At 42.5% G+C, this 16,114-nt stretch overlaps 1 protein-coding gene across 1 annotated transcript in view; it reads left to right on the forward strand.

Moving 5' to 3' along the window:
• Nucleotides 1-11,441, forward strand: part of LOC126293199 (serine/threonine-protein kinase fray2-like) — a 98,379-nt gene extending 86,938 nt beyond the window's left edge. Inside the window, exons 3-6 of the mRNA XM_049986323.1 lie at nucleotides 4,943-5,177; nucleotides 6,569-6,802; nucleotides 7,732-8,420; nucleotides 9,440-11,441. Of these exons, the coding sequence (XP_049842280.1) occupies nucleotides 4,943-5,177; nucleotides 6,569-6,802; nucleotides 7,732-8,420; nucleotides 9,440-10,270 (1,989 nt within the window). The 3' untranslated portion in view covers nucleotides 10,271-11,441. The remainder of the gene's footprint in view (nucleotides 1-4,942; nucleotides 5,178-6,568; nucleotides 6,803-7,731; nucleotides 8,421-9,439) is intronic.
• Nucleotides 11,442-16,114: the final 4,673 nt, after the last annotated feature.

Raw genomic sequence — 16,114 nt, forward strand, 5'->3', positions numbered from 1 at the left:
ACACTAGATCGCGTGTTGTTGAATGTCAGATTCAAAGTGGGACAGACATGTGACATGTTTTATGGGATTGCGCAACATTGCGCAATACTTGCAAAATTCTGCAAGTCACGTGGATGCTGCCGTAATTAAGTCTTACGCATGACTAATTCACGTAATTGAAATAAGAGGACGGAAATTACCGAGAATTTGTCTTCTGATGGAAATCGGCTTAACATGAGTGGCAGTGTTCTCTTCTGACGCAGGTTGTCTCACCGTACTCCTCTCTTTCGGCAGTTCTCTAAACACAGTTATTTTCGCCATATACTCCGCGTTGTTTATTTTAATATGCTGTATTTCATTAGTGATGGCAAATCGTGTAATGTTGAATTCAAAGACGAAAGTGTAGTGGAAGGCGCGTTTGCTACAGGAAGCGACAAAAAGTTTTACCGTTACCGACGAACGTACGTATGCGATTTATAGCTTGGAGCATTTGCGTTCTATTTGTACTTGCTTGAGTTTTCAACAAGAAGTGACCGCGCGTCGTAAGTGTTAATTCATTCTCTTCTGCATGGAAGTGTAATGCTGATGCGTTGTGGTATTTGTAAACCGAACGTCACGGTGTGGCTGCAGTTCAGTTTTGCACCGGCTGTGCCTTTTGCGTCTTGGAACATTGCGAGAGCGAAGAATTCTTTTCCTTTTCTGTGAAAGACTGATTAGAAGGACGGCGGCCGCAAAGAAAAGAGTCGGAATTTCTAGATCGGAGCGCAGCGCGCTGCCGTTTCGTTACGTAACGCTCAATCGCCTGGGCGCTGCCGGTGATAACGCGTGTTTCTACTTCAAAGCACAGGGCGGCATCCTTCAAAGATGCTGTGCTGTAGTTGGTGCCGTGGAGTGGAAGAATCGTCCAGAAAACTGAAATTTTACGTTTGCTTTCTGTAACGGCCGGGTAAGCGAGTGTTCACAGGCCAACAGAGCATAACCAACATCAGGTAAAAAGTATTTTGTAGTCGGAGGGGACAGGATTAAGTGACGATAGGTGCAAATTGAGTCATCTGAGAGTGTTCAGCCACTGCGAGACAAGTTTATATTCTGCTCCACTGCAGACGCGTTGATGTTTACATCATTCTTCATAATACGTGTAGTACAAATCGGGGTAAAAGCTGCACAGTGGACCACTCCTTTCGTTTCTCTTATTTGCGTCAAAATACTCGGCGAAGACTTGTCCATTATCACATATTTATCTTCGTAGTTTATAACGAAAAGTTCGTGAAATAAGCACCGAATGAAGTCATTAGGCGATGTTACAGAGCAAGCTTGTATTACAAACTTTATTTCACATTCGTCGGCTTCCCAACTCATCACAAAATTATTATCTTAGAGGCTAATATAAAGCTTGGGCAGTGTGACATACCAATCATCACTACAGCTATGGTTTCAGTGGAGGGCCATTATCACACTGTTGCCCAAATCCGAACAGTTTTTTTCCCCACTTCGTCCCCAATAACATATAGAGCAATGCTGTGACAATCTAAGATGTACCCTCGACATTACTGTCTTGTATGAGGCAATTGTTTTCAGATGTAAAGCAAATCATTAAGTAATATTGATGTAAATGACTGTGTGTTCATTTTAGATGATCAGAAGTTTTTCTTTGATACTTAGTGGCAAGTATTTCATTTCGCAGGTATGATTTCTGTGTCTGAGGTGTTACAGCATTCCACCAACATGGGCGTCTTTTTTCTGTTACAGGTTGAGAAAGACTCAACTATCCCTTTAAAAAAGCAAGCGCAAGTCGCCACCATTCGTTGTGCACATCCTGACAGACTAAAGGTAAGTAAAGCAACTCATTTCTGATCTGCTACCTAGCTGGTGAAATTAATTTGTTCTCTTCACTTGCCTATCAGTATTTCTATGTATGTTTTAACATTTTTTTTTTCTTTCTGCAGTAGAAAGGATAAATTTTCTGTTCTGGATTTTTCAGTTAACTTCCTTGTTAATTGTCCTAAGGAGTAAGTACTGTGTAGTTGAAACTGTATCGATAAAAGTGAACATTGTACTACCACTAATTTCTAAAATGAGGTTCTGTTCATACAAAATCCAAAAAACTTTATTTTCCTCAGACCTGTCCACAAAAAGATCTTCCAGGCATTTGTACATTTTTTTGCTGTTGTAATATACTTGCATTAGAGAGCATGATTTTTTTCCACTGGACTGTGTTGGTTACTGAGGAACGCATTGTGATGTTTTGAACCCACCTTCACTTCCCATCCTCGTGTTGTACTTCTTGTCTCTGAGCAGAAGTGTTTTGTCAGAGGTTGGTAAAACAGTGTCAGTGGCCTGATCACATTTTCAAAGTTATCTTTAAATTACCAGATTTGTGTTGCTCCTGTGTGTGTGTGTGTGTGTGTGTGTGTGTGTGTGTGTGTGTGTGTGTGTGTGTGTGTGTGTGTGTGTGTGTGGGGGGGGGGGGGGGGGGGGGGGGTGCACGCGTGGCGCGCGCTTGAGTGTGTGTGTGTGTGTGTGAGAGAGAGAGAGAGAGAGAGAGAGAGAAGCAGGAGCACACTTGATGAAATTAGGTTGCACATAGAGTTTTATGTGCAGCTTTTGCAGTGACCAACATCAGCCCATGTGAAATAAATCGTACTGCAATGGTAGTACATTGTAAGATGCAACTGCAAATTGTTGCCCAAATATATATGTGGTAGTGACCAGGCTGCTAGATATTATTGTTCCTAAGGGCGGGGTAGGCGCGGTGTGGCGGCCGCACGGTTCGGACCGCCTCCGGAGGCCGCGCCCGCCGGGTGCCCGCCCGCCTGCGCCTACCCCCGACAGCACTGTTTGTGTTTGTCTCCTCTTGTGTTGCTAACATTGCTGGCTTCTTTTTTAAAGGTGCCTATATTTGGGCAGCAGCAGTACGCACCCTACAAAGTCAACTCCTAGAAAGTTGTGGTGCTCGAGACGAGACTCGAGTCTTAAGCATTCACGTCACCTCGGTTAACCCATTCTTTCCCAATGTGGTCCAATCTTAGCACACCTGTGGACTATCTGGTAACATTTTTTGAACTTTCTAATCTTTTATATTAATTTTTTTGATGGGAGGAGGGGGGCAGTCAGGGGAGAGAGAGCCTGGTATTGCAACGACACTGTCCAGAGCTTTGAATGTGATGGTTGGGTTGAGAGAGAGAGAGAGAGAGAGATTGTGTGTGTGTGTGTGTGTGTGTGTGTGTCTGTGTGTGTGTGTGTGTGTGTGTGTGTGTGTGTGTGTATGTCGCAAAAGCTGTGGAGAGTAGCGTGCTTCACCAGAATCTCACCTGCCTGCTGCTGCCTCCTCACCATAATGATCGTCTCAAGTTCAACCTCTCTGCAGAGTAACCGGGCATAGCCAGTTTCATTGGCTATCTCGTGTTAATAGATAATGCAGACTCCCTCCACTTCAATAGTACTTTATTGTGTGACAGTACTTTATTGTGTGGCAGTACTTGAACTCAGTTGTAGGCAGCAGACACTTGGCCTCTGTTATTTACGAGTGCTGCTGCACCTGCACTGTACAGTCTGCCATATTTTGTGCTGACATTTGGAACAAACTGTAACTATCAGCAATTCTTGAGAACAATCACATTAGTGAAGAAATGCAGGGAATGCAAACAGGCTGAACTAACTGATCATTTTATTTAAGGTGGAACACTGCATTATTCAGCTTCACCATTTTGTTGAAAAATAAGTGAAATTGTGGTCATTGTTGACTTAATTTTGAAATTATGTTGCTGCTAAAGAAATGCAGGTGAAGCATAGTTTAAAGCAGTGTGTGAGAAATGAACTGGAAATGAACTTGTTTTCATATTTTTCATTAATTACTAAAATTATCATTACAAATATTATTTGATTACACTTTGGTGAAAGTATTAGGGTGGCGTTGAATAGAGTAGAGGTTTGATTATTCATACTTGGTGTGGTGTGGCAACAGAAGAGAACTAACAGTCAATAACATTTTATTCTACCATAATTGGGATATTTCACATCATCTGCCACTGGCATACTGATTTTACAAATCGTGGCCTCCTCTTCACTTTCCTCTTACTGCAGGGAGGGGGGGGGGGTGGGGGTGTGTTTGTGGGAGGAGACCAGACAGTGAGGTCATCGGATTAGGGAAGGATGGGGAAGGAAGTCAGTCGTGCCCTCTCAAAGGAACCATCCCTGCATTTGCCTGGAGTGATTTAGGAATATCAAGGAAAACTTAAATCAGAGTGGCTGGACGTGGGATTGAACCGTCGTTCTCCCGAATGAGAGTCCATTGTGCTAGCAACTGCTGGGATGTTTGATGGAATTCCTGAAACGATGATGTTGACAGAAGTACATGGGTAGAATTATTCTGAAGTAAAACTGAATTAGGAACGTGAAGTGTAAATACTACTACCACCAGTTTGAAAGTACATTAAGTTCCATTTCCAGTTCAGAGAATGCTACTTTCTATTGTTATTTATTGATTTAATGACATTTCATGCTACACTACATTTTCACGCATACAGCACACACTTGACCTGTCTCAGAATTTCTGCTGCCAACACTACCACTGTACTTATACTTCAGCCTGTTCCTTCTCCTAAATAGAGTGCTATGTAATGCTATGTAAAGCTATACATAAGCAAAGTGGTCATAATCACAACAGTGTACATTTCCAGGGGGTGGAAATTTGTTTCATATTACTGAGCATGAATGTGGCCAGTAAATTACTTTCAAGTTTTGCACCATTAACTCAACCCCCCCACCCCATCCCAAAAAAAAACCCACCCACCCACACACACACACACACACACACACACACACACACACACACACACACACACACAGAGAGAGAGAGAGAGAGAGAGAGAGAGAGAGAGAGAGAGAGAGAGAGAGAGAGAGAGATGTTACCGTCTTGTTTTTTCAGAATGCTCATTTTGTACTTTTCTTTTATTTCTAATAGCAATCGTCTGCAAGATGTCACCCGCTCAAGCCAGCACCTGTGTTGTCCTCCCTGCCTGCCCTCAACGGAGAGAAGCCACCCCTCGGCAGGAGGAATGGGCTTCCCAGTGGGGTAGGAACCCACCGTGCCTCGAAGAGGGCTCAGCCGTCACCTTTGCCGCGACCCGTGGACACTGTACCCACACTCACGCCCTCGCCCCCCTCGTCGGCAAGCTGGGCGGCTTCGCCGGAGACTCGTAAGTATAGAATTATTATGTCCTCTTTCAGGGGCAATGAAGATTCTCCTTTTCTCTGCTAGATTCACTCCTCTCTCTTCCTCCCACCTTATTAACTTCCACAAGTGACCAAAAGCTCTGCACTGACACCAGGAGCGTAAGTGCTCCTCCTCACCTCTTTTGCAGACAACTGTGCTACCACCCCTTCCCCTCACACATTCACATTCACTGCCATCATTTCTGCTAACCACTTCCACCACCATTGCCATGCCACATTGACTACCTAACTTTCAGGTTGTCTAACCGACATCTTTTTCTTCCACTCATCTGCTCGTCAATCCCTACCATCCCCCCCTTTTCTACATTCACTACCATCCCTCCCTTCCCCTCTCTCTCACCCCTCCCACAATCTCTACCATCCCTCCCTTCCCCTTTTCCCCACCCCTCCCCACCATACCTCCCTCCCCTCACTGCTTCCACATTCACTACCATCCCTCTCCCCTGTCACATTCACTCAAATACATTCTCGTCCCTGGTTCACTCCAGTCCCCTCCCCTCACACCTTCCACACTCATTCCTGTTGCTTCCTCGCATCTCTCCAAAGTTCACACTTGTCCCTGTCCTGACCACTCATCCCAGTCATCAGTAGCTTGTATATTTGAAGTGTTGTGCAGAACATTCCCTGAACTCCCGTGTTACATTTCATGTTAATGTGCATATTGACCATTTGAAGTCTCCAGTGTATATGAGTAATAGTCTTTCTTTTTTCCATTGTTTGAGATCAATTAAGTTGAGTTCATGAGTTGTGCATTCTCTATAGATTTAAGTAACTTGGGCACAAAAGAGCCTATTAAAACAAGTACCGTGAGTGACATGGGGCAACTTTATTGGTTGTAGGCATACTATAAGGCTGCTCCAAATAAATCTATTTGCTGCAATTGGATGCTTTAAAAAAATGCTGAATAAATGCTGTTCCAGCACAGTATCTGTGTACTGTTGAACCTCTGAAACAGAGATAGAATAAATTATATGTTACTAATTCACAATCAAAAAATTTGCTACTGCTAAAGATATTTTTATCGGGTAGTGACAGTGAATGAGCTGTTAGATTACAGTTAGTTGAAAGTGGAAATTCTGACATTGTTAGGTGTTAATTTCGTTATTACAATTTCGGTGTAAATGTTTTTCTGGTTGGAATTCAGAGAAAAAAAAGTAAGATTGTTCCTATACTTAAGAACTTCACATTCTACGCAGGTCAATAAGTTAGGAGACTGAGATTTACAATTAAGGCAGCTACATGACACAGTATGCAGAATTACTTCTCTGACTGAGTGATTCTGAAGTTTTAAACAAATACCAGGTTCTCAATTCTTAGGAGTCGGTTATAATTTATGGTGTCTTCTCTCCCACAGTGACATCACCGATGTCCGCGTCCATGTTCTTCGCAAGCTCCGCAGTCGCTCCTCAAATGGGAGAGTACGTGGGTACTGCAGAGCATTCAGAAGTGATCTCTTGCTGGGGCGAGCAGCCTCCAGACCTCGTGACGGCAGCCAGTTGCATGGAAAGCTTCATGGACCTGAAGCAGTACTGCAACACATCAGCCTTCACAGAACAACCAGAGGGTGAACTCAACACCCCAATCATAGGTGAGACTCGCTCATACTATATCCCAAGTTCTTTTAGAATTCTAACATATAGCTCAATTTTAATGAAAAATGGAACATCAAAAGAAGAGAGAAAAAGAATACGAAGGTTAAGAATTTGTCACCAAAAGGTCTACGGAAACTGGATTCTAGCTCTGATCGGACTGGTACAGGGAAAGGAGCAGATTAGGACATTCTATTAAAGAAAAATATCGGCACTCACGTGAGGTGACTTAGGGAACTACAAAACCCAGTGAACAGTGGGTATTTAAATCCTATTCCTCCCAGAATGAAGTATCATGTCTTAAACAGTTTACCAGATTGTTGTCCATAGAATTTAATTACAGAGATAGCTGCTATGAACATAAAGCAGCTTAAAGTGAGCTTGAACAAAAAGCCATTATTATTGTGACAGGGGAATTGGTAAATATAGTTATAGTGACCTGAGAAAAAAACAATGAGGAACTGTCTCTGTATTGACACACTGTGGTTGTGAGTTACCAGTGCTGAGTTAATGTCCGCTCTTTCGGGCAGATCTATCTCTGAAAACTGGTGACACATTTGAGAGAACTCGTGTCATATCTTGTGCGGACAATGACCAGTGTGAGGAAAGGTCTTTCTGCGACTTTGCGCATCTGTCAACCACTTTTTGTGCCAGTCGTGGCATCTGACTGGCGTCCGGCCGGTCTAGTGAGTTCTCGGCCTCTTGATACAGGCAGTAGCAGCTCACATTGCATGTTTATGTACGCTGCTAAATGCGATATGTGTTGGGACATCCTTCAAAAAAATCTCTCTTTTTATTATACCATTTGTGAAAGTTCTAATTCTCATACTTGTCGTGCATGAAATATATATGGTGCACAGCAAAATACTAATCAATTATTTTACGTAAGAAATGGTAGTATGGAATTAATTACTATATTCTTTTTCAGACCTTACCAAGGAACCAAACTTCGACATACCGTCTAGGACGGTCCCTGGAAATGACTCTGTCGACTACTCGTGGAGACTAAATGATACTATGGGATTAAATGATAACTACAGTATTGAGGGGTGGAAGGAGACAGAAGAGTCAGATACCCCTGCTGAAGAAATGGATATAATGATTAGTGACAACAACAATAACAATAATAATAATGATGATGACAACAACAATAATGTGGGAAGAGACTACACAGCCAGTGAATATACCCAACTCAATCCTGTCCGTTACTCTCATGATGTGACATTCGGCGATAGTGCTATGCCGTTATTCACGAAGTCGGAACTCGCAGGCACAGAGACGTACACTACTACCACTACTGCGATGACAGGTGACGAAGTGTTTCTCGTGGTCGACCGCGAAGAAGTGGTTCCGCCAGTTGCCGAAGAAGTGATAGTGAAGAACGAAGGGTGGCCGCAGCACACGCGCCACGTCGTCGAGTCCGAGCCAAGTCCCGCACCTGACGACACTGCCGGATCGAGGCACTCCGCACCAGCTCGCCGACGGCATGGCCTTAAAGTCGAGTTGCCGGTGCCGAGTGTCTCTGCGGTGGCTTTACAGGTCACTCCGGGCACTGCTTCGGGAGACCTGTTCCAGTCGGTGCCGCAGGACTTCGATCTCATGAAGTTCCTCCTGGAGGTGAGCAAAAGTATCATATTCTTCTTGTCTACCGTGTAACTGTTGAGAGCAGTTGCTGGACATGAATGTGGTTTGCACGGACAGAGGCATGCGTGTGGCGTGCTGTACTGGAGAGAGGCCGAGAAACATGGAGCTGGTGTCACATTCGTGTTTTCTGCCTTCCCCACTCCGTTAGTTTGAGTTATCCTCTTCTGCTCATTCTCTACTAAAATGTTACTACACTCTGCACTCAATCACTTTATTTCTTTGTGTAATACTTAGTGCATTTCTTTCCTGTCATCCACGGTAAGGGTGCCCATACCCGGGGTTAAAGGGGGCTGCGCCCTCTCCCCCCTACCTCTCAAGGAAAGAAAAAAAATGTATAGTTGGGTGTTTTTGTTTTAAAAGTGATTTAAAAGTCTGTATTCCACAGGTTTTTGATGCAGTTGGAACTGGAACTTTATTATGGCTACTTACGAGTCACCTTTTGTCTTTGTACTCTCTGTTTGCCCGCCAACCTCACCAGCTATTGGATGGGTACTCTTGCTCCATAGAGTACACATACATGCACTGTAGCTATGACAGTAATCGCCCTAATTAAAAAATTATGCCAAATGTTTACTGTGCATCATGAAATTTTTGCAACTGACTGAACTGTCAGACAGTACCACAGTTCTTAACAGTATCTTAAGAGAACCTGCTGCCGGCTTTCTCGTTGCACACCACTCTGTCTACAGTCCAGTGTTTCCTTCACTGGAGTCTGGTATGTCCCTTCCCTTAACCTCATGTAACGTGCAATACTGCTGTTCACTTTTTAAGATGGAAATGGCGATGACTGTAGCAGTTTACTGACACTTTGGGGTACATGCTTAATTCTTCATTTCTGTACTTGCTGTAAGTTGCTATTTAATTGCATATTCATGATAAAGTATAAATTTTCTCAGATGATTACACAACTTAAATTGTGTAGAAATTACTGATCATTTCTCACATTTCTGCTCTTTCCATTTGATATTGACCCAATTCGATTATTGTTACAGGACGGAATGCCTGAGGAAGTGCCGGATCCATTGGCAGCCCTGTGCAGAGACGGGTGGGTGCCCAACTCGAGCTCTGCTCGTGTTGCACCCGCCGGCGAGAAAACTGCCCCTTCAGACGTAAAGGACGACTTACCCGACGTAAAGGACGACTTAACCCTCAGTGCTGACAAAGGACGGGACGACAGGACATCGGAGACCGACCGGCAGCACAACACAGGCAATTCGCGGGACACGAACCGGCAGCGGGAGAAGTTGCAGCTGGTCATCCGGAAGACCGACAGCCCGGACGGCCACGAAAGTCCATCATACGCAGTTGTCCAGAGGCCGCAGAGGGCGGCTTCGAGGCGAGTCCTCCAGGCTATCAAAGAAGAGCTGCAAGACGACTACGAAGAAGAAGAATACTTGCCGGACGACAGCGAGTACGGAGACGAGCTCGAACGGGAGTCGGGCGACGGGCGGCGGACGACCGGGAGGAAGCGGCGTGCACCCCGCGGGACTCGTCGGGAGAGGGTGCAGCACGAGCCTCCGAGGCAGAGGAGGCGGACGGTCTCGACTTCGTCGGCCGATGACGTCCCGATCTGTCGCCGGTACAGGGAACTGAGAGACAAGAACAACGAAGCGTCACGGAGGTCTCGTGAAAACCGCAAGATGCGTGAAGCCGAGATGCAGGAGCAACGTGAGAGGTTGGAGAGGGAGAATGCCCGGCTGAAGGTCCGTGCGGAGGAGCTGGAGAGGCTGGTGGATGCCCTGCGTAAGGCGCTTGTCGCAGCAGTGTCGACGTCTGCCACCAGGCGGAGCACGGCGGAGACGGAGACGCGGACCGAGGACTGAGCTAAGCCCGTCCGCCTGCAGGTGGGCGGAGGGAAGAATGAGGTGTATTTCTAAAGGGCCCCGGGCAGGGTGCCATTTGTATCGTCCGCTGATGGAGTTTGTGTCGGTGGGGTCGCAGGAGAATCGGATCGGTGAAGGCATTTCGGAACGAGTGTGCAGTGAGAACTGTTTGGGAGGAATTAATGGACTGTTCCCGGGTATATGCCACCGATGTCTAGGTACCGGTGGTCACCGTCTGGCTGACAGTTGTACATGTGGATCTGATTGGGACTCTGTGTTCTGAGGAAAACTGGGATTAGTTTGTGTAGTCTCTGTGTGTTGTAACATTCACTGGTATACGAGCGGTGAGAGATACTTAAGTATTGCTGTATGCATAGCGAGTAAAACTGTCATCATTAAGTTGATTTTGTAACATCTGATATTGTAAGTAATTTAAGAGCAGGAATAAGTGAGTTGTCAATTGTAAGTAGTGCACAGTATGTAAGTTGCAATAAGTGAAGGTGATTTACACTGCAGGATGAAGGTAAACATGTATCAGTACAAATTTTGTGTATTGTTGAAAAGACTGACTAGAGGAACACAGTTCTTTTGGTATTAAAGGAACAACAAGCACTTGGAAAGTTTTTGGGGAAAGTTTTTGCCTCTTCAGCATTTTTGTTGGTATTCTTATTTTCTTCCTGTAGTTGATGTGGTTGACTCAGGAGCTGTGTGGATTGTAAGGGAGACAGCATTACTTGTGCATTATTAACATCACATAACTGAATTTCCCAAATACGGTTTTAGCATTGTTTCTAATGTGTAAGATTCCATGTGTTGGAAATAATATAAATGAGTAGCCATAATAGGCACAATGTAAAGTGTCCCATTGATACCATACCAATTTTTAAGTTACTTTTCTTGCCAGGCAAGTATTTGTAGTGGCTTGGTATTGTAAATACTGACAATGTACATTGTCTTCTAACTTCTGAGAAAGATCACTGTCTGACAGTGTTTAGCAGTCAATACCTTTTCATTTACATGGTACACTGCATGTACAATCTTCTTTATGTCTATTAGCATTTTTAATCACTGGTTTTATTCTGTGCAATCTTCGAACAAATGCATGTTTTATTAGTAATCAGACTGGTCAATGTGGTTAAAAGTGCAAAATAAAAGTTTTATAACAACTTCACTCCATTGTATTTCATCCAACTAACCCACAATCAATTTACAACTTCCTTGCTATGATCTAGAACAGTTCAGTTTATTGTATTGCCACAGAATGTTGCAGACATGTTGAAAGATTAAACATTTTGTTAAACCGAGGAGTTAATATGGCAGTTTTGCATCTGGGCACAGTTAGAATCTTAGGCAACCAAAGTATTTGTTTGTGACAGGCATAAAATTTTGCTAAATAATTCACATGTCTCTGGAATATGCAGCTATGCACACTCTGGCTTAGGTCTTGCCTCAGGAAATGAATGTAGCATGCTGTGTTAGGCTGTGGAAGTAATTAACAGAGGAGTGTGTCAGTGTCTGGATGGGGAGTAATTTTAATTCATATTTCAGTAGGGTTTAATCACGAGGCTTTTCTGGTTGTTTATTTTATGTGGATGACCAATTTAATTTGAATCAGAAGCAGAAATGGTTTGTTTTTGATTGAGATATTTTGTGCCACAAGAAGGAAAGGAGCACCGACAAAGGGCTGTAGTAAATGATGGAAAAAGACAGTGGTTTTACTCAATGGCCTTGCTTTAAATTTTTACACTACAGATGTTAGTGAGCTGCTTTTAGAAAATGGCTAACCGAAGCATGTTCTTGCAGATTGTGAAAGGATGGAACAAATATGTAAGTGAGACATCCCTAGAACAAATGTCAATGGTTCATCACTGTAGTATACGATATGTAGTTCATCTCGTTTTTCAAACTTTCATCTCTTTATGCAAGCATTTAAAAAAGGCTTGAAACTTGTAACTGAACAATTTGCAGACCTGGTAAAAGGAGAGAGAGAAAAAAAAAAAAAAACAGTCGTCACATGCTCAAAAAACAAGAGTACGTTAAAGATTCTGAGCTGTAATTTAACTTTTGTAGGTTGAGTAGCTTTTGTAACTGTGAAATTTTAAACTGGCAGTGTAATCTGACAGCAATAAAATTCTTTGTCATTGGGTACAGTTCTGTTGCTCTTTTTAATGTGGGTGCCTCCATGACTGAATTGTTACTATATGTCCTGTTCTAAAGATAATAGGATTTACCAACAAGCAGAAACTGATGCTTTCAATTATAGAACTCAATGTCTTGTTCACATAGTAGTTTATCAAAATTCATGACCAGTCTCTCGGACCCAATGACTGCAATGGCAACATGTAGTCAGTATTGACTATGTCACTGCTGTACTCCCGCAGTCTGCGTTAAAAGAACAGTAGAATCATAAAAATGACTAAAGAATTTAACTGCTGTCCAGATTAGCTAAATTAATAGTTTCGACACTGCAGTTTTACAGTTTCATGGTTCCAAAAGTTTAATTTTAGCTCATTCATGACTACAGCAATATTGGCAGACCTGTACCTAGAAGATTATACATTACAACATCATAGTACATCAAAGGTGAGTTATATGTAGTGGCTGTGAAGTAAACCAACTTCTGTTTCTGTGTGCGTAAACATACCATCTCTCTCAAAATCTTCAGCAACTGACACTTAAGAGCGAATAATTTGATGTCACTTAATGATGTGAATGTAACATTTTGCATATAATTTATAGTCCTTTACATATATAAAGTTACCTTCCGTGAATAATTTTCATTTTCTTTTGAAAGTAAAATTTGTTACATGAGGTGTTTAACCTTATAAGATACAGTGCATTTAAGTTAGGTAACACAGTTGTTGCTGAACAGTTCCATTTTTTTGAACATGTTATCAGAAATCCGTCAAGTGATATCTTTCTTTGAACAAAACTTTTTGGTGCTTTTGACTATTGTAGTGGATAAGTTAGAATGAGCAAACAGTTTGAGGAATGTCAACGTTATTTTATGTGGGATTTGTAATACAACCTACCCGAGGAATGATTCTGGTCGCTACAGGAGATTCTATGGTCATCACTGCCAGTACATGTACTGGAAAGAGAGCAGCTCACCTCAGTACTTTGAGTTGATCTGGCAGTGGTGCAAGAACAGTTAACAGTATTGCATGCTGCAGTCTGTAGTAGTAATGCCCATTCTACGTCTGCTTGTGTCTGTGTATGTGCGGATGGATATGTGTGTGTGTGTGTGTGTGTGTGTGTGTGTGTGTGTGTGTGTGTGTGTGTGTGTGTGTGTGTGTGTGTGTGTGTGCGAGTTTACACCTGTCCTTTTTTTCCCCTAAGGGAAGTCTTTCTGCTCCCGGGATTGGAATGACTCCTTACCCTCTCCTTTAAAACCCACATCCTTTCATTTTTCCCTCTCCTTCCCTCTTTCCTGACGAAGCAACTGCCAGTTGCGAAAGCTCGTAATTCTGTGTGTGTGTTTGTGTGTTTTGTTCATGTGCCTGTCTGCCGGCGCTTTCCCGCTTGGTAAGTCTTGGAATCTTTGTTTTTAATATAAGGATAACATCAGACGCATTTCTGATAATGGCCCTCTCACTAGAGTGAACATCAAGTCAACCTACTAGTGGGACAATAAGCCCGAGATAAAGCATTTGATGGAATGTGTTAATCCAGACTAGGGCTGTCTATAACATATCAATAAACGTCAGTGATACTTTTCCCCCTGATATATTGATATCAAAACATGACAATATCGAGTGCCACTATTTTAATTTCATTTATTTTTTTGTACACAATTTTCAGTAAATATTTGCAGTTGTTCTTTTGAAATTGCAGTAGAACATAATTTTACTTTTGCTCTGTGCAGGATTCTTACTACTTTTTGAGCTTTTGTCATGTCCAATGTTTCATTTCGACTGTGCGGAGCAAGTATATGTTATTCAAAAGAAGAAGAGCTGTCATTGCATTTGGGGGGGGGGGGGGAGGGGAGGGGAGGGGGTGGTGATGTGAATGGAATAAGATTTCCAATGTGGAAAAATAGCACACCAGTGGCGTTAAAAACAATTTTTAATGCAATTGGTGTGCTCTTTCTTCACATCTTCATTCTCTAAAAACAGTTGTTGAAAATGATGAACAAAAATCTAAATGACAAGATTGGTCTTCGCACTGGACATGAGGAATGCTGACGCAATTGGTGCTCAGCGGTACTGACAAAAACTGCAATGTTTAGTTTCACCGTTCTATTTTGAGACAACTGCCAGGTTGCCTGCATTGGCAGAAATGTAAAAATAGGGAAGTGGACAAGAAGTGTTTGAACAAATCTGGTGTATGATGAAACAACAACGGATCCATTGGGCACCTCTTACTGTGCCCTTTACATAGAGTTACCATTGTTAGCAAAGTGGTTATCACCAAACTTGAATGGGCATCGATTTCCTTTCAAATTTGCTGCAAGGGGGATAGGCAGGCAGCTACCTGGTTGATGTACAGAATACCTAATAATAAATCAATACTCTAGTATACAACTCTAAAACTGGCAGTATTTTACAATACAATGCAGCTAATATTATTATAGGCAAGTATGTTGATGTTTTTTCTGTTGATATATCAATTCTTTTTCAATACATTGAGGGGTGGTAATGATATTTTAAAAAATACTGATATATTGGATTCCTGATATTTTTTGAAATATCAACATTCCTAATGTAGACTGTAGAGCATGAAAAATCACTCATGGGAGAGGGACTATCATATTGTCCCTCAATCGATCGCATCATGCATGACATGGTTTGCATCCGAGGCTTCAGATGAGGGATGACTTACAGGACTGACTGCCAGATCCATTCAGTCTAGGCACAGTAGTAGCTGAGATATTCCAGTGTATTCACTAGGCCTTTTAAGGTAAATTCACCCAAAAGACAGAGCTGCAGAACAAATAAAATTGTACTTGAAACTACTAATAGTACAACAAAACACATCAATTTGGACAAAACCAAAGATATTCAAGAACATGTATTTAGTGTAGCGGTCGCCCAACTCTTTTGTTTGAGAGCCTGGCATTGTGGGGTGGCATCACAGGCCACATATGTACCGATCTTATTATCAATTGGCAGGCTACACTGGTTGCCCCCCCCCCCCCCCCCTCAAGTATTGACAGTTAAAAGTCAGCATCACTTGGAACACTTTGAGTCTACTGTTCTGTGTCTCAGATAGCCACCATCTTCAGCAGCCCCAAAACTGCGAGACTGTAATTGCCTGATGAAGTACTGTTGTCTGTGTGAATGGAGATTAACTGATTAATATTAGTAATTTTATTTGTATTTAAATGCATTATACAGTCTGAGACACAACCAAAAATGATTACTAAATGTTTTTAGTGTCAGTTTCCTTCTACCCATTACATTATATTACAATAATCTTAATTTAATATCATATTGCTTGCGAAAAGTATGAACCACATTTGGAGGTGACCATCTGAAATTAATGACTAATTGGAATGAGACACACATCCATGAGTGGTCAGTCTTGGAAGCACATGTAGCAAAAGAAATTCGTGACTGTATAGCCACACTATTGATGACAATCTGCTGGAAACAGTATCTACCATACAATATCTAGGAGTAAGTGTCCACAGTGGCCTTAAATGGATTGACCACATAAAACAAATAGTAAGAAAAGCAGATGCCGGATTCAGATTCATAGCAAGAATCTTAAGGAAATGTAACTCATCCACGAAGGAAGTGGCTTATAATGTGCTTGTTCAACCAATTCTTGAGTATTATATATCTGGGATCCCTACCAAGTAGGACTGATAGAGAGAGAAAGATCCAACATAGAGTGACATGT

The sequence above is a fragment of the Schistocerca gregaria genome, chromosome 10 (assembly GCF_023897955.1).
Source record: "Schistocerca gregaria isolate iqSchGreg1 chromosome 10, iqSchGreg1.2, whole genome shotgun sequence".
NCBI lineage: Eukaryota > Metazoa > Arthropoda > Insecta > Orthoptera > Acrididae > Schistocerca > Schistocerca gregaria.